We start from the raw sequence: 18,062 nt of genomic DNA, 5'->3' as shown, positions 1-18,062 counted from the left end.
TTTAACATGACCGTCCAAAGTCAGAGCTGAGTCAATAGTAACACCAAGGTTCCTGATAGAAGGTTTGGCAAATGTACCAATGTCTCATTTAGTTGAAGAAAGTTTCCAGCCATCCAACCTCTAATGGAGTCTATGCACATATGCAAAATCTGTCACTTTGAAACATCTTGGGGCTTAAAGGAGATATATAACTGAATATCATCTGCATAGCAGTGATACAAAATGTCCTTAAAAGTGCTCAATAAGTGCTGCAGACGAAGTAAATACAACAAAAACAATAAAGACCCCAAAACTGAACCTTGTGGCACACCATAGGCAAGAAAAGTAGAAAAGGAACTGTACTTAGAGGTAGCCACAGAAAATTATTGTTCATGCATACAACATTCAAACCAGTCCAAAGAAGCCCCCTATATACCCATCCAGTTCCTCAGCCTTTCTAGCTGAATATGATGGTCCACAGTATCAAAGGCGGAGGTCAGGTCCAACAGCAGCAAAACGGAGCATTCTCCTTACATCTCATTAAAATGTCTTTGGAGACGCTAAGAAGTACAGTTTCAGGAGAGTGAGCTCTACGAAAGCCAGATTGTAATTTATCCAGTCCATGCTTTATTAGTGTAGAACAGCTGCAAGCTGCTCAGCTCCAACCTCTTCTAAAATCTTAACAATGAATGATAATTTTGAAATTCGTTTGTAGCTACTGAGAAGAAAAGCATTCATACAATAAACAGGGACCTGACCAGAAATCAGTAAGCTATTGATAATTGTAAGCACACAGGGACCGATAGACTGAAAGACATTTTTAAACAAAGATCCAGGTAAAATATCAAATGAGCAGGAAGATGCTTTCATGGAATTAACTTCTGAGCCCACATGGTGAGGACATAAAGGGGAAACACACTGTCTGACAGACTACCTCAACTTTTGTGTGGACACGGTCGCCCCTGCTAAGACGGTACAGTCTTATCCTAATAACAAGCTGTGGGTAACACAGGAAGTCAAAGCTGTCCTCAACATGAAGAAGAAGGCTTTCAGGAGCAAAGTGAAGGAGGAGATGAAAGCAGCACAGCTGGAGGTGAAACGCTGCCCAAGGGAAGAAAACGACACCTACAGGAGGAAGGTGGAGCAGAAGTTGGAGAGGAACAATGTGAGGAAGGTCTGGAATGGTGTGAAACCATCACAGGCCACAACACCAAAAAGAGCAAAGTGCGGGTGGCTGTGGAGAAGGCAAACAAACTCAACTACTTCTTCGACAGGTTTGACCAGCCCACAACCCCTCCAGCCTCACCTTTACTACAGAGCCCTCTCCCCACTCTCCTACCTCCCCCGCTTACCCCACCTTCCTGACACCATAACACCCCCCTCCTCCAACCCCTCTCTCAACAGCAGGACATCTCCTCCCCCCCTCCTTCCAATCATCTCCCAGTGTCACAGTGGATCAGGTCAATAGACAACTGAGGAAGCTTCACCCCAGAAAGGCAGAAGGCCCAGACAAGGTGTGTCCGAGGATGCTAAAGGCGTGTGCTGATAAACATGGGGAGCAGCTACAACGAGTCTTCAATCTCAGTCTGCGACTGGGGAGAGTGCCCACCTTATGGAAGACATCCTGCATCATCCCGATCCCCAAAAGGAACCGGCCCAATGAGCTGAATGACGACTCTAGAGCGGCTCTTCCTCAACCTCCTCCAACCACAGGTACAACATGTCCAGGACCCACTACAGTTTGCATACAAGGCAGATGTCAGATTGGAGGATTCCATCCTGTACCTCCTACATAGAGCCCATTACACCTGCACAAGGGAAAAGGCACGGTCAGGATCCTGTTTCTTGACTTTTCCAGTGCCTATAATACCATCTGAAGGACATCATGTCTGACACTGTGGTCAGCAGCACAGGAGAACCACAGGGAACTGTGCTGTCCCCTCTTCACCCTGTACACCTCTGACTTCTGCTACAACTCTGAATTATGCCATATTCAGAAGTTTGCAGATGACACAGCCATCATGGGGTGTATCTGGGATGATCAGGAAGAGGAGTACAGAAGTCTGGTGAGGAAGTTTGTCACATGGAGTCACACAAACCACCTGCAACTCAACACCTCAAAGACCAAGGAACTGGTTGTGGACTTCGGGAGGTCCAGAGCAGGTCCACTGCCAGTTCAGATAGAGGGGGAGGAGGTGGAGGTGGTCAACAAGTACAAGTACCTCGGGCTGTGGGTGAACAACAAACTGGACTGGTCATGCAACACAGAGCACCTGTATAAAAAAGCCCAAAGCCGACTGTACTTCATCAGGAGGCTGAGGTCTTTTAACATCTGCAGGAAGCTCTTTAGGATGTTTTACCAGTCAGTGGTTGCTGGAGTACTTTTCTATGCTGTGGTGTGCTGGGGGAGCAGCACAGCAAAGGACTCCTCCAGGATGGAAAAACTGATCAGGAAGGCTGGCTCTGTGGTCGGCATGAAGCTGGACACTCTGGTGACAGTGGAAGAGAAAAGGACACTTAAAAAATTGCTGGACATTATGGGCAATGCTGGGCATCCTCTGCACACGGCTATAAACAACCAGAGGAGTCTGTTCAGTGACAGGTTGCTTCTCCCAGAGACAAGAACCAACAGACTTAAAAACTCCTTTGTCCCACATGCCATCAAACTGTTTAACTCCTCTCTGGAGGGGAGAGGGAGGGGAAACAGGAAGACAAAGGAGGGGGAAACAACTAAGCTATAGTGCCAACTAAGCTGTAGTGCCTCTTCACTTCACTGTGCAATAGTTTTTGTGCAATAACTTTTGTTAATAGTCAACGTTGCAATAGACTACAATAGTTGAAATGTGCAATTCCCTTGTATTCTTATTCCTATTTATTCTATTAATCCCTTCCATATATTTTATTTATATATGTCTCTGTATTTATATATATATATATATATATATATATATATATATATATATATATATATATATACACCAAGGGCTCAGAGAAGAGCTCGAGAGGATGTGGAGGGTGAAGGTAACGGTGGTCCCCGTGGTAATCGGAGCACTAGGTGCGGTGACTCCCAAGCTAGGCGAGTGGCTCCAGCAGATCCCGGGAATAACATCGGAGATCTCTGTCCAGAAGAGCGCAGTCCTGGGAACAGCTAAGATACTGCCCAGGACCCTCAAGCTCCCAGGCCTCTGGTAGAGGACCCGAGCTTGAAGGATAAACCGCCCGCAGGGGCGTGCTGGGTGGTGTTTTTATATATATATATATATATATATATATATATATATATATATGTAGAAGTCATTATTAACAGAAGCGGGCCGATTTAGGGGATGTAGAAACAAAGGGTTTGATCCGCGACGCTCATAAATTCCACTCGCCGCGCGGATGGAAGGCCAAACAACCGGAAAGTCTGAATGAACACTCCTGAGGTAGCGCCGTCTCATAGATCCAGGCACAGCTACTTCCCACTTCCAGAATAGTCTGTGTTTCACCTGGACATGTGCTCTTTTTCCTCTCCTCCTCTGTGATTTGTGTGGACACAGAAAGGCGCCACTGATGACACCTAACGAAGATCCAGACACCGGTGTCAGCAGTGGAAGATGGAAAATACCGCAGGAGGATGAGGCATCTTGACTTAGGATCGGCAGCCAACACATTAGTTACAAAAAGCCAAGGCAAAAAGGCCAAGAAAAAAGGCACAGGGAAACTATTGACGGCAGCAGCAAAGCCAAACACAGGCGCCATCATAAAGGAACCAAAAGGTCACAGTCATCTGTCATATTTCATTCAATACAGTGGTGTACTGACAGATACAGGATCAGTCCAAATCATCAGCAGTTTGATCCACGTATTAAAGTATATTTGTGAAAATGTTGGACTGTTCCTTTAAAAGTCTAACAGTATGTGTATTAGAGCCATGTAATGTCCATGTGTGCATGCTGAAAGAGACTTTGCTGGTCTGATCCCTCTCCTCGTTTCAGGATGGAGCCTGCTGGAGTCCGATGGTTGAGACCAGGTCTGAGGAAGTGTAAGTGTTTTTAATGTGATTTATGAAAACAAAGCAGCACACATTCAACCATCTTCATCATGTCAGGAGTCATCATCAAAGTGTCAATCAATGAACAGATGATGGCTCAATAACTGCAGCTGGATTGTGTTTGTTCTCTCCATCAGATTCCTGTCAACTCACAATTGACACAAACACAGTCCACACAAACATCCAACTGTCTGTCAACAACTGGAAGGTGACACATGTAAGGGAGTTTCAGTCATATCCTGATCATCCAGACAGATTTGTTGTTTATCCTCAGCTGCTGTGTAGAAATGCTCTGACTGGTCGCTGTTACTGGGAGGTCGAGTGGAGAGGAGGCGTTCACATATCAGTGAGTTACAGAAGCATCAGAAGGAAAGGGCACAGTGATGACTGTTGGTTTGGATGTAATGATCAGTCCTGGAGTCTGTTCTGCTGTAATTTTCATGGTTATTCTGTCTGGCACAATAACAGAGAAATCTTGATCTCCTCCTCCTCTGTCTCCTCCTCCGTCTCTAGCAGAGTAGCAGTGTATGTGGATTATCCTGCTGGCACTCTGTCTTTCTTCAGAGTCTGCTCTGACACTCTGATCCACCTCCACACCTTCAACACCACATTCACTCAAACTCTTTATCCTGGATTTATGATCTGGTCTTGTGGTTCCTTAGTGAGTCTGTGCTGAGTGGAGTGTAAAGAGTGTCCTCCTGTTAGAGAAACACTCTGACTGTTGAACAGATAGTTCAGTCTGTACATGTCTGTCTCTTTCACTCAGAAACATGTTTTCAGATTCATGGATTCAATCATTTGATGTTTTAAAGTGTTCTAAATGATTCCTTGTAAAACCATTATTCCAGGATCCACATTGTTTTTCTGACTTTTTCCACTCAAAGCTTCACAGTGAATATCAGTATGTTGTGTGTCTCTGAAGCTCAGTTCACAACCAGCTCCTCTGCATTTCCAACAATTCTGAGCTCATTAAAATTAATCCAAATGTTTGATTTCTCTTTCTTAATGGGATGTTTCCAAACTCTCCATATGCTCTTACTGTTTCACTCAAGTAAGAGTGAAACATTTGAAAATGTTTCAGCCATATAAGCTGAAGTACTGGTTCACTTTTGCTAATGTCATTATAACCATAAAATGATTGTACTGAGTTACCATTATGTGTATTGATATATAATAAATAACAACAGCTGCATTAACCATTTGAAACTAGTCTTGTCTTTTTCAGGTACTTTGTGAACAGGAATGTGCTGCAGAATGTTGTAACCAGTTGGTTATGTTATTATAGTATTGTTAGAAACATGTAAATATGTGTGTATAGCAGTGAACATGTTGCGTATCACTTTAGTTTGTATGAAACATGAAAACTGTCAGCTGATTCAGCTGCACAATAATTCAGTGTGATGCACATTTAGACTACCTAGAAAAAGCTAGTCAGAAAACACTGTCTGTTGTGATGAGCACAAAGGTATTCAGCTGTTTTGGGGCTTCATTTTCTGCAAGCCTGGTGTCTCCTGTGCCTAGAATCAGCAGGTAACCACATTGAGCATCTAGTCATGCTTCACTGGCAGGCTTCTGGACTGTTCCAGAGAAACTATCAGGGTCACTTCTCGATGCATGCTCAATCATCCAGGTAAGTAAACCTCCAAACGTTTATTGTGTTCATCTGGATGTAGTGTTTTGTGGGAGAAACATTTCGTCACTCATCCAAATGACTTCTTCAGTCTCAGCTGACGGCAGGTTTCCCCTATCTTATAAACAGTACATGGGGTTAGGATTTGTGAAAGAGAACACAGTGAACCCTCCCCACCTCGTCCGACGGTTCCCTGAGATGCACTCTCCACCGTGGGACAGGATGGTGGAACCCCTGCCCCAGTTCAAAAAATTTCCCATCTTGGGTTTATGCGCATCTACTGAGCTCTTCGCGACGTTTCGGCGTTCCTTCGCTTTCTTCAGGCCGAGCTCAGTGTGTCTGTGTTGTGTGCCGTCTTGGCTTTTATACTGTTGCTTTGCTCCTCCCACTTCTTTGGTTCTTTCTTTTTCTTTTTATGTGACTTACTTGTCTTTTCACTTTGCTTTCTGTGTTTCCTTTTTTCTTTGATTTGTTTTCATCTTGTTCTACTGTGTTTCTCTTTGCCTTTAGGGGGGGTTTTGAGTAAAGAGCAGCCCCGGCTACGCCGGAACCTGAATGCACGGGCCATCACTGGGACTGGTGTTGGTGCCCCCTGTTCAAAAAATTACCCTAAGCGGGTGTAATGCACTGTGGTGGGCCAATCGCGACGTTTCGGCTTAATTTAGCCTTCTTCAGGCTGGCCCACCCGCTCTTGTGTTCAGTTTTGCCACTCTGGGCCTTTTATACTCTGCTTTTTCATTTCTGTTTTTCTTAACTAGGGTTAGGGTTTGGAAAAGGAAACAGGGTCCCGGCATTTGCTGGTCCCCTGTTAGTGCACTCTCACTCGACTGGAGTGGGCATTGATGCCCCCTGATCAAAAAATTACCCATCTTGGGTTATAGTGGCCAACTGCTTGTGCTATTGAGCCCATCGCGACGTTTCGGCGTTACTTCGCCTTCATCAGGCTGGGCTCAATGATGTAGGGACTGTCTTGTCCTCTATTTAAATGTTTCCTTGAACTTAGTTTTTCTTTGTGACTTTCTTGTCTTCTATTTCTCTGTTTCTTCTTACTTAGGTTTTTTCTGTACTTTCTTAGCTTTTTCTGTGCTATTTTCTGTTTTTCTCAACCCTACTTGGGGAGTTCTATTTTTCTGTTTGTCTCAACCCTACTTGGGGAGCATATGCTTTCTTCTTAGCTTTCTCTATACTTTTTTCTTAGTTAGGGTTAGGTGTTGAGTAAGGAACAGGCCACCAGCAGGTTAGGGTTAGGGTGTTGAAAAAAGATCAGGGAACCAGCAATCGCCGGGTTAGGGTTAGGTATTAGGAGATTGTGTCTTTGTTGTCTCCACTTGGAGCTAGGTTGCACGGTCCTAGCGGTTGACTGGACCCTCAATCTCCTTGTGATCTTATAGTGTTGCATAAGTGCTTGTCCTCTCCAATATATAATCCCTGTTGATTATGCTTATCCAGGGAAATGGCTAAAAGTGCTCAGGTCTTGATAAAAAATAGGCTAAATTAAAAACTAACATGTGAACAGACCCTCCCACACCTCCATAGGGGAAATCTCACCCATTTGTATAAAAAATTAATTTAATTTTTGGAATTAGTAAATATAATAATAATACATGCAGCTGTTATGAAAACCAGCAAACACAATCAATTATTTTTCAAAACTTTTATTTACATATCCTGTTAGTACATTTTTTGGAGGCTAAGGAAGATCTGCTGACATATCAGTATATTTCTTGATCCCCTTGTTTGGGTTGGATCTACTAGAAAACATAAATAATTACTAAAACAAAAATAATAATACCTAAAAAACCGAAAAGCACAACCTATTCCCCCTCTCACAATGTTAAAATTTGCATAAATAAGCTAAAAATAACATTTACCCAGGGAATTATAATAAAAACCGAGGCCATTCCACTGACCGCCAGGCTATCCAAAGTGGATTTAAAAGACCAGCTCAATGAAGCTGACAAATACTAAAAACCCACAGGATGACATTTATATTAAAATTCTCTTCATCCTGGGTGGTCCTAAGGTCAACTAATTTTTCATCCTTAAAAGTATCCAGCCCGCTCCCAAGTGCATCCATTTTAACTAATCTATGCCTCCACATGATTATGTGATATGATTTTTTTCATTGGCAGCAGTGTTACTTTAAACTACGCCGCCTCAAATCAAGCCTCACTTTTTACTGATATATTAAAATGAATGGGGATCTGTGCAGTCACATGAAGTATTTACTCCTATGTGGACCGCATTGGCCCAATTTGGGACATTTCTCATCATCTCCCCAATGTACTGCCTGTTTCGGCTGTAGCTATATATCCTGTCATGTGGAGTGGATGTCCCTGTCGAGCCAGGCCAGATAAAAAGAAAAAAGTTAAAAGAGACCAATAGGACCAATAAAAATCACTTCAATAAAGCGATCTATTTAAAACACAATCCACTTAATCCCACCCTCGTTATTTTCCTTCCCTCCCTCCTCCCCAAACCATAAAAATTAAAACAACACCTGACCATATTCAAACTATGTGTTATATGTTAGCAGCCCACTTGGTTTAAAATTCCTATTAGAACGTCAAAACATATGTCCCTGTCTCCCCCAGGCCTCACCTCCCCTCCCAGACCAGCCTTTGAGCCTTCTCCTAAAACCCTCATCATTCTGGATTCCAAGATTAAAAAGTCTTACCGGGGAACTCACCTGCCTTTACATCTGCGGTTAGGCTTTCCACTGGATCTTGTTAGAATAGTCTTTATTTGCTGTTCCAGGGCCTGTGAGCAGGGTGGTGTACTTTTTAAGTGTCTCTGAACCAAGTCTCTTCTTACTGTTGCTCCTTCACACAGTCTCGTTTTTGTGGAGGTCGTAGTTGACTATGGTTCATACACACGCTGCAAACTCTTTATGCCATACAGAATATATTACAGGTAAAAAAACATTGGAGTTCCCCTCTTAAAATCCAGAAAATTAAAAGGGTTAAAAGAATAAAAATCTCTCCTCCTCTCCCCCAGAGGTTAATCTTAAAAACCGGGAGGGCTAATTCTGCTTCATCCCACTAAAAAACCTTTAAGAAATATGAGTAGGGAGGGCTAGATTTGCTTATTCCCAACTCTATATTAAAACTCTCAGTCGGGAGGGCTAACTTGCTTATTCCCGCTGATTTGCGTTTAAAAAGGTTTAAATAAAAGTGGGAAGCGTAAGTTCCTCACTCCCTGGTTCAATTATCCAATTTAGCCTTCAATGGGAGAACAAAGTGCGTTTCACTCCCACTAAAAACTAAGGCTAAAAAAGGCTATTAAGATCTCAATCACCTTGTTCTGGGGGAGGTAAAAATCCTTGCTCATGCCGGTCTGAGAGGCATCCCTTACGTTTCGCGATACTCTCGCTTCTTCAGAGGGAACAGCGCAAGTGAGGCCAGGAGAGACAAAACAACAGTTTAAATGATTCTCTGAGGGACGCCCACCTGTGTGGGCCCTCCTCAGGATAGGTCGCACCGGGTCACATGATCGTGTTCCTCCCATGGTGCATTCACAATCACTTTCTTAATCATGTACGTTCCATTATCCACAGGCTATAAAATACATTTCAAAACACATAAGAAAAGGACAGATGTAAATTCTAAAAAATAAAATAAAAGCTGTTTAAAACAATATATCCTCAATTAAAACCTTTATTAGGATCAAGTTAAAAGGAGGAGGAGGAGGGAAGGAATTCCACCCTCTTCTGAGGACCTGCCTGGCAGCCAGTGAGAGGCTTACATGATTGTTCATAACATTTAAGCATAGCCCATCTTAAAATTAAGGTTAGGGCTCCCACCCTCACGGGTTATGTTTAGGGCAACTGATCCTGGGTCAGGGTTCATATCTCGGCCCTCTCATGGTTAAGGTCAGGGCCTTATGTCCAGGTCAGGTTATCAGAATCTGATTTCCACACATCAAGGGTTTACATTGTAGCTCATATCATTTCAATCATGTCCTTATATAGGACCAAGGCCAGGAAGATCGTGAAGGACCTCAGCCATCCCAACAACAGACTGTTCTCTCTGTTGAGGTCAGGAAAGCGATTCCGCTCCCTGAAGACCAACACAGAGAGACTGAGGAGGAGCTTCTTCCCGCAGGCGATACGGTCTCTCAATCACACCACCACACAGTACTGACCCACACATACAGTTCTTACACACACACTGGACTTTCTGGACTTTGGTTTTGCACAACACTGGTCACTATATTCTTCATTTCCGGTTAATACTTGTACAGCTGCTGTTATTGTGTATATATTTATTTATATTTAGATTTCTTCATACATTCTTATATAGTTCTATATTGTGTATTGTGTATTTTGTTGTACAGTTATTTTATTTTCAACTTTAATTTATATATTTATCTTTATCTTATTCTTCCCAGTTAAATTTACCCTTCATTCTAATTTGTGTTGTACAGTTATTTCATTTTTAACCTTAATTTATATTCTATTCCTTCCTAGTTAAATTTACCCTTTTTAATTTTTCATATTTATTTCCTATCTTATTCATAGCCTTTTCCTTTTTTGTTTTCTTTAGGTCACGAGCAGTTGTCCAAGCATTTCACTACATATCGTACTGTGTATGACTGTGTACGTGACAAATAAAATTTGAATTTGAATTTGATTTGAATTTGGATAGCCTGTATCCATCAAAGTCCAAGGTCCACAAAGCACTTTCTCAATTTAAGTTCATTCCACACTTTATTTCAGATCAACGTCCGGAGGGGTCCAGCATAACAAACCACTGGCACAGGCTGGTTAGGTATTAGGAGATTGTGTCTTTGTTGTCTCCACTTGGAGCTAGGTTGCACGGTCCTAGCGGTTGACTGGACCCTCAATCTCCTTGTGATCTTATAGTGTTGCATAAGTGCTTGTCCTCTCCAATATATAATCCCTGTTGATTATGCTTATCCAGGGAAATGGCTAAAAGTGCTCAGGTCTTGATAAAAAATAGGCTAAATTAAAAACTAACATGTGAACAGACCCTCCCACACCTCCATAGGGGAAATCTCACCCATTTGTATAAAAAATTAATTTAATTTTTGGAATTAGTAAATATAATAATAATACATGCAGCTAGGGTTAGGGGGGGGGGTTAGGGTAGGGTTAGGTGTTAGAAAAGAAACAGGCCACCAGCAAGCTGGTAGCCTGAGGTGCACGGGCCATCGATGGGGCTGGGTGGTGATACCCCTGCCCTGTTTCAAAAAATTACCCATCTTGGGTGTATGCGCATTGTACATCATTGGGCCCTCGCGACGTTTCGGCATATCTGTGCCTTCTTCAGGCTGGCCCAATGTGTGTTCTCTTGTGTGTCTGTTTGACTTCTGTCTTGTCTGTGCCTCTCTTGGCTTTTATACTCTTTCTTGGCTCCTCCCACTCTTGGGTTTCCAACTTGTGTTTCTTACTTGTTTTTCTTTCTGTTTTTCTCTTTATGTGACTTTCTTGTCTTACTATTTTTCTTACTGTTTTTTTCTTTACGTGACTTTCTTGTCTTACGTTTCTTACTGCTTTTCTTACTGTTTTTCTCTTTACGTGACTTCCTTGTCTTACTTGTTTTTCTTTCTGTTTTTCTCTTTACGTGACTTTCTTGTCTTACGTTTCTTGCTGCTTTTCTTACTGTTTTTCTCTTTACGTGACTTCCTTGTCTTACTTGTTTTTCTATCTGTTTTTCTCTTTACGTGACTTTCTTGTCTTACGTTTCTTACTGCTTTTCTTACTGTTTTTCTCTTTTCGTGACTTCCTTGTCTTACTATACTTATGTTTTCTCTTACTTTTCATCTCTTTATCTTTGTTTCTTACTTTTCTTTCTCTGTTTCTTTTACGTGACTTTCTCTTTGTCTACTTTTCTTCATTTATTATTATTTTTCATGGCACCCCCTGCTGTTTTGACATCCCGTCCTTTGATCTTTATTCATGTTTATGATTTTGGCACCCCCTTCCTTTTATGTCCTTTCCTTGTTTCCTACTCGGTTTTTTACGTGACTCTTTGTCTTTGTGTTCTAGGTTTTTCTGTTTTTTAGGGGACCCCCCTGGTTAGGGTTAGGGTCTTGGGTTTGGGCAGGGGCATCCCCAACCCCACGAGGCACTGGCTGGTTAGGTGTTAGAAAAGAAACAGGCCACCAGCAAGCTGGTAGCCTGAGGTGCACGGGCCATCGATGGGGCTGGGTGGTGATACCCCTGCCCTGTTTAGGGTTAGGGTAGGGGAATTGATTCCTCCTACGAGGGTAGAAGGAAGGTGCACGGGCCATCCCACGGGAGAACCCCCGATCCCTGTCTGGGTTCTCAAGGAAGGGACGTTGGCGTCGCCTTCCGTAGCGGACTACTTGCCACTCGTCCGCCATGACGAGTTGTTTCTTAATTTACTATTGTAAATATAAATGAAATAAAACAAACTTGTTTTTAAACAACTAAAAGAGAGCCCAAAGGCTTCAAAAACCCTTAAAATAAAACACTGTAAATTCGGTTCCAAACAACTAAAAGAGAGCCCAAAGGCTTAAAAATCCCTTAAACTAAAATACCGTAAATTCGGTCCCAAACAACGAAAAGAGAGCCCGAAGGCTTAAAATTCCCTTAAAAGAAAACCGTGTATTCGGTTGTTTAGTATAAACAAAAATAAAAAATTCTGCAAACAACTAAAAGAGAGCACCGGGGCTTGAAAATCCCTAAAAACAAAAAAACCGTGTTTTCCGGTTGAAAAAACCAAACGTGCCTCAGGCAACGTTTCGACCCTAAAAGGTCTTCCTCAGGCCTGTGAGGCACGAAAGAAAATAAAACCAACAAAAATCCAAGCGCTCAAAACAATGGCTGGCTGCTGGAGATGTGCACTGTTTGGCCGTCGAAAGCAGAATGAGCTCTCTCTCCTGCCTGCGCTCCTTTTATATCCTCTGGTCTGTTGTGCGATTTAAACCGTTCGTTTTAAATGTTTTTCCAGTTTCCCTGTGTCCTTTTAAAATTAGGGCTTGACATTACACTAAAATGAATTACACAACATGAATTGAAATTATACCCTATTTAAATTAACTTATTTATTTATTTATTTATTAGCGTGAGTGCCTTTTTAATATTTGAGTGTATAATTGTATATTTATACTTTGACAGTACAATAATGAATTTACTGCCATTAATCCAACCCCTTTTCAGAAGAATAAAATATTTAAATATTCCCACCTGATATTAGGGTTGGACATAAAACCAATTGGGGTTATTAGGGGAAGGGGAAAGGTTAGGGTTAGGGAAAGGGAACATGGGTGGGGTTAGGGTTAGGGGAAGGGAAGGGGTTGGGGTTAGGGAAAGGTAGTGGGGTAGGGGGGGGGGTTAGGGTTAGGGAGAGGAAAAGTGTTCCGGCCCCCGAAGGGACGCGGAGGTGCACGGTCCTTCCCTTGGGTTAGGGTTAGGGGGTTAGGGTTAGGGTTAGGGTTTGGGGAAAGAAAGGGGTCCCAGGCAGAAGTCTGGGTCCCCTGGTGCACGCTCACTCGACTGGAGTGGGCATTGATGCCCCCTGATCAAAAAATTACCCATCTTGGGTTATAGTTGCTAGCTGCTTGCGTTATTGAGCCCGTCGCGACGTTTCGGCGTTGTTTCGCCTTCATCAGGCTGGGCTCAATGATGTAGGGACTGTCTTGTCCTCTATTTATATGTTTCCCTTAACTTAGTTTTTCTCTGTGACTTTCTTGTCTTCTATTTCTCTGTTTCTTCTTACTTAGGCTTTTTTCTGCACTTTCTTAGCTTTTTCTGTACTTTTTTCTGTTTTTCTCAACCCTGCTTGGGGAGTTCTATTTTTCTGTTTGTCTCAACCCTACTTGGGGAGCTTTTCTTTTATGTGCTTTCTTCTTAGCTTTCTCTGTACTTTTTTCTTAGTTTTTCTCTATTTTTCCTCTCTGTGTACCCTTTGTGACTCTCTTGTCATCTATTTCCATTTTTCCTTTTGTTCTCTTGTTTTTACATCATTCATGGCACCCCCTATTCCTTAGTCCACTCTTTCTTTCATCTTTATATTTCTGGCACCCCCATCCTTAGTAACCACTCTATTTAGGCTTCTTTTTCTGTTTTTCTGTTTTTCCATTTTTTAGGCTTTTTTCTGTTTTTCTGGGGGGTGGGGGGGAGGGAGGGGGGATAGGTTAGGATTAGGGTAGGAGATGTGGGTAGGGGCATCACCCACTCCACCGGGACCTGGCTGGTAAGGGTTTGGGGAAAGAAAGGGGTCCCAGGCAGAAGTCTGGGTCCCCTGGTGCACGCTCACTCGACTGGAGTGGGCATTGATGCCCCCTGATCAAAAAATTACCCATCTTGGGTTATAGTTGCTAGCTGCTTGCGTTATTGAGCCCGTCGCGACGTTTCGGCGTTGTTTCGCCTTCATCAGGCTGGGCTCAATGATGTAGGGACTGTCTTGTCCTCTATTTATATGTTTCCCTTAACTTAGTTTTTCTCTGTGACTTTCTTGTCTTCTATTTCTCTGTTTCTTCTTACTTAGGCTTTTTTCTGCACTTTCTTAGCTTTTTCTGTACTTTTTTCTGTTTTTCTCAACCCTGCTTGGGGAGTTCTATTTTTCTGTTTGTCTCAACCCTACTTGGGGAGCTTTTCTTTTATGTGCTTTCTTCTTAGCTTTCTCTGTACTTTTTTCTTAGTTTTTCTCTATTTTTCCTCTCTGTGTACCCTTTGTGACTCTCTTGTCATCTATTTCCATTTTTCCTTTTGTTCTCTTGTTTTTACATCATTCATGGCACCCCCTATTCCTTAGTCCACTCTTTCTTTCATCTTTATATTTCTGGCACCCCCATCCTTAGTAACCACTCTATTTAGGCTTCTTTTTCTGTTTTTCTGTTTTTCCATTTTTTAGGCTTTTTTCTGTTTTAGGGGTTAGGGTTAGGGTTAGGGGTTAGGGTTAGGGGTTAGGGTTAGGGTTAGGGGGTTAGGGTTAGGGGGTTAGGGTTAGGGTTAGGGTTAGGTTAAGGGGATTTAGCCAGAGCTTGACGGAATAAAATGGAATAACTGGGAAAGTAAGTGTCGTAGAGGGATGAAAGTGGTGTCTACGTGGGGTGTTTCTGCCGCTCCGCACGCGCTGGTGAAGACCCCATGTCGATAGCACCAACGGTTCTGGACTTGGTGTAAATGGGTCCAAATTTGACGGAATAAAAAGGTCAAGGTGGCAGATAGGAGTGTCCGATCGGGCCGATTCCACCACCACTGTACTCAGCAGGCCCTGCCGGGTCGTTAGACACGCAGCATGGCAGGGATCGGTGACATAACATGTAGCAGTTTCCCTTCACAGAAGCATCTGCAGCAGGTGGGTGGAGGAGGAGGCAGCAGAACCAGGCCTTTGGAGCACTGTGTCATCTCCTGGTCCTGATGCTTTGAATCTCCCTCTCTGTCTGTCTGTCTGTCTGTCTGTCACACACACACACACACACAGAAGCTGGTCAAGTGCTGTGCAACTGGGATTGCACCTGTCGTCCACAGGAGGGCGCCTAGCTGGGAAGTCCAGTACATTCCATATTAAAGTTGTTGCAAGTGCATTTTTTGTGTAAAAGACAGACACACACACACACACACACACACACACACACACACAGTAAGGTCTGAAGTGCAAAATTTGAATTACATTCCTTTGTATCGCTCCCTCTCTCTCTCTCTCTCTGTCAACACACACACACACACACACACACACACACACACAGTAAGGTCTGAAGTGCAAAATTTGAATTACATTCCTTTGTATCTCTCCCTCTCTCTCTCTCTCTCTCTCTCTCTCTCTCTCTCTGTCTCTCTCTCTCTCTGTCAACACACACACACACACACACTCACACACACCAAAGCACACAGACAGAAGCTGGTCACAACTGCTGTGCAACTGGGATTGAACCAGGGGGGCTCCCTCTGCTGGCTCAATGCGGTACAAAGTGTCAGAAGCTGTTAGATATCTGCTTTTGACAATCAATTGCACCTGTCATCCACAGGAGGGCGCCTAGCTGGGAAGTCCAGTACATTCCATATTAAAGTTGTTGCAAGTGCATTTTTTGTGTAAAAGACAGACACACACACACACACACACACACACACACACACACACACACACTGTAAGGTCTGAAGTGCAAAATTTGAATTACATTCCTTTGTATCTCTCCCTCTCTCTCTCTCTCTCTCTCTGTCTCTCTCTCTCTCTCTCTCTCTCTCTGTCAACACACACACACACACACACACACACACACACACACACACACACTGTAAGGTCTGAAGTGCAAAATTTGAATTACATTCCTTTGTATCTCTCCCTCTCTCTCTCTCTCTCTCTCTCTCTGTCTCTCTCTCTCTCTCTCTGTCAACACACACACACACACACACACACACACACACACACACGCACACACACACGCTCAATGGAGTATAAAATAAAGACCGGGGCAGTTCTCTCACTGGAGTCTCTTAGAGTGGAGGCTGCCCTTGCTAGCAAGAAGTTCTGTGTGTTTCTCTTCTCTGAGTCTTTACTGAAGAAGTGTTTTATAACATTTTCCTTAACAACTGACATGTGTTTTTTGTGTAAAAGAGAGAGAGACACACACACACACACACACACACACACACACACTCACACTCAGCGGCTCAGAGATGAGGGAAAAACAACAGAAATCAGGATAGATTTTAATGTCAGGAGATGCCCTGTGATGCTGGGGCCATTGTGTAAGATTGGAATGTGTACCAGTGGCTGGTGGGTGGTCCTTGAAGGTCCCGGGAGGAGGCGGCGAGGAGGCAGCGGGTGGCTGGGCTTGAGCTGTGGATCAGGGACGTCATTAATTCTGCCTGGTGCTGCGTGTGCCCTGTGCAGCTTGGATGTCTGCCGCTGACGCTCTGTGGTTCCTGTTCTGCTGATCTCCTGGTCCACACACGGCTTCAGGGTGCACTGTACAAGGGAAGAAGAAATGCATCATTGGTTACCAAAATAAAACAGTGTCTTTCTGCCTGTGTCATTCTGTTTGGTTTCTTTGAGCGTTTGTTTCTTAAATACACAGCAAGTGTCACTCTCTCTCTCTCTCTCTCTCTCTCTGTCACACACACACACACACACACACACACACCAAAGCACACACACCAAAGCGCGCACACACACACACACACACACACACACAGACACAGACACTGTGAGGTTTGCAGTGCAAAATTTGAATTTTAGTGCATGGTGATTTGTCTCCCTCCAGTGGCCCACGGCAGGTATGATGAGGCTTAAATGATAGGTTATGGGGAAAAAGCCAGGAGAGGATGGGACAAAAGTGGAATAACTGAAAAAGTAAGAGGTGTAGAGGGCTGATGTTGGTGTCTAGGTGGGGGTTTTGGTGGGTGCCGGACGCTGTGGCGAAGAGGCCACGCCGATGGCTTCTTCGGTTCTGGAGATATGGCGAATCGGACCAAAAAGGATGGGACAAAACGGTCCCAGTCGGAGAAAGGAAGGTGCAGAGGGCCTGGGTCCACCACCACTGTACTCAGCAGGCCCTGCCGGGTCGTTCGACACGCAGCATGGCAGGGATCGGTGACATAACATGTAGCAGTTTCCCTTCACAGAAGCGTCTGCAGCAGGTGGGTGGAGGAGGAGGCAGCAGAACCAGGCCTTTGGAGCACTGTGTCATCTCCTGGTCCTGATGCTTTGAATCTCCCTCTCTGTCTGTCTGTCTGTCTGTCTGTCTGTCACACACACACACACACACACACACACACAGAAGCTGGTCAAGTGCTGTGCAACTGGGATTGCACCTGTCGTCCACAGGAGGGCGCCTAGCTGGGAAGTCCAGTACATTCCATATTAAAGTTGTTGCAAGTGCATTTTTTGTGTAAAAGACAGACACACACACACACACACACACACACACACACACAGTAAGGTCTGAAGTGCAAAATTTGAATTACATTCCTTTGTATCTCTCCCTCTCTCTCTCTCTCTCTGTCAACACACACACACACACACACACACACAGTAAGGTCTGAAGTGCAAAATTTGAATTACATTCCTTTGTATCTCTCCCTCTCTCTCTCTCTCTCTCTCTCTCTCTCTCTCTGTCTCTCTCTCTCTCTGTCAACACACACACACACACACTCACACACACCAAAGCACACAGACAGAAGCTGGTCACAACTGCTGTGCAACTGGGATTGAACCAGGGGGGCTCCCTCTGCTGGCTCAATGCGGTACAAAGTGTCAGAAGCTGTTAGATATCTGCTTTTGACAATCAATTGCACCTGTCATCCACAGGAGGGCGCCTAGCTGGGAAGTCCAGTACATTCCATATTAAAGTTGTTGCAAGTGCATTTTTTGTGTAAAAGACAGACACACACACACACACACACACACACACACACACACACACACACACACACACACTGTAAGGTCTGAAGTGCAAAATTTGAATTACATTCCTTTGTATCTCTCC

At 43.7% G+C, this 18,062-nt stretch overlaps 1 protein-coding gene across 7 annotated transcripts in view; it reads left to right on the top strand.

Annotated features, from left to right (window-relative positions):
- Positions 1–5,204, top strand: part of LOC147321344 (NLR family CARD domain-containing protein 3-like) — a 77,847-nt gene extending 72,643 nt beyond the window's left edge. For 4 of the 7 annotated variants that reach the window (XM_086305262.1, XM_086305260.1, XM_086305263.1 and 1 more), the window contains exons 15-16: positions 3,957–4,003; positions 4,150–5,204. In XM_086305262.1, coding sequence (XP_086161388.1) covers positions 3,957–4,003; positions 4,150–4,688 — 586 coding nt within the window. In that variant the 3' untranslated portion in view covers positions 4,689–5,204. The other 3 variants (XM_086305266.1, XM_086305264.1, XM_086305267.1) reach the window with 3 other exon arrangements.
- The last annotated feature ends 12,858 nt before the right edge of the window (positions 5,205–18,062 follow it).

The sequence above is a fragment of the Aulonocara sp. 'chitande type north' Nkhata Bay genome, linkage group LG9 (genome assembly GCF_057382095.1).
Source record: "Aulonocara sp. 'chitande type north' Nkhata Bay isolate Kocher_YH1m ecotype deep benthic linkage group LG9, A_spYH_male_GT1.1, whole genome shotgun sequence".
Taxonomy (NCBI): domain Eukaryota; kingdom Metazoa; phylum Chordata; class Actinopteri; order Cichliformes; family Cichlidae; genus Aulonocara; species Aulonocara sp. 'chitande type north' Nkhata Bay.
The sequence above is the reverse complement of the archived record's forward strand: the minus strand, read 5'-3'. Positions and strand labels throughout refer to the sequence as shown.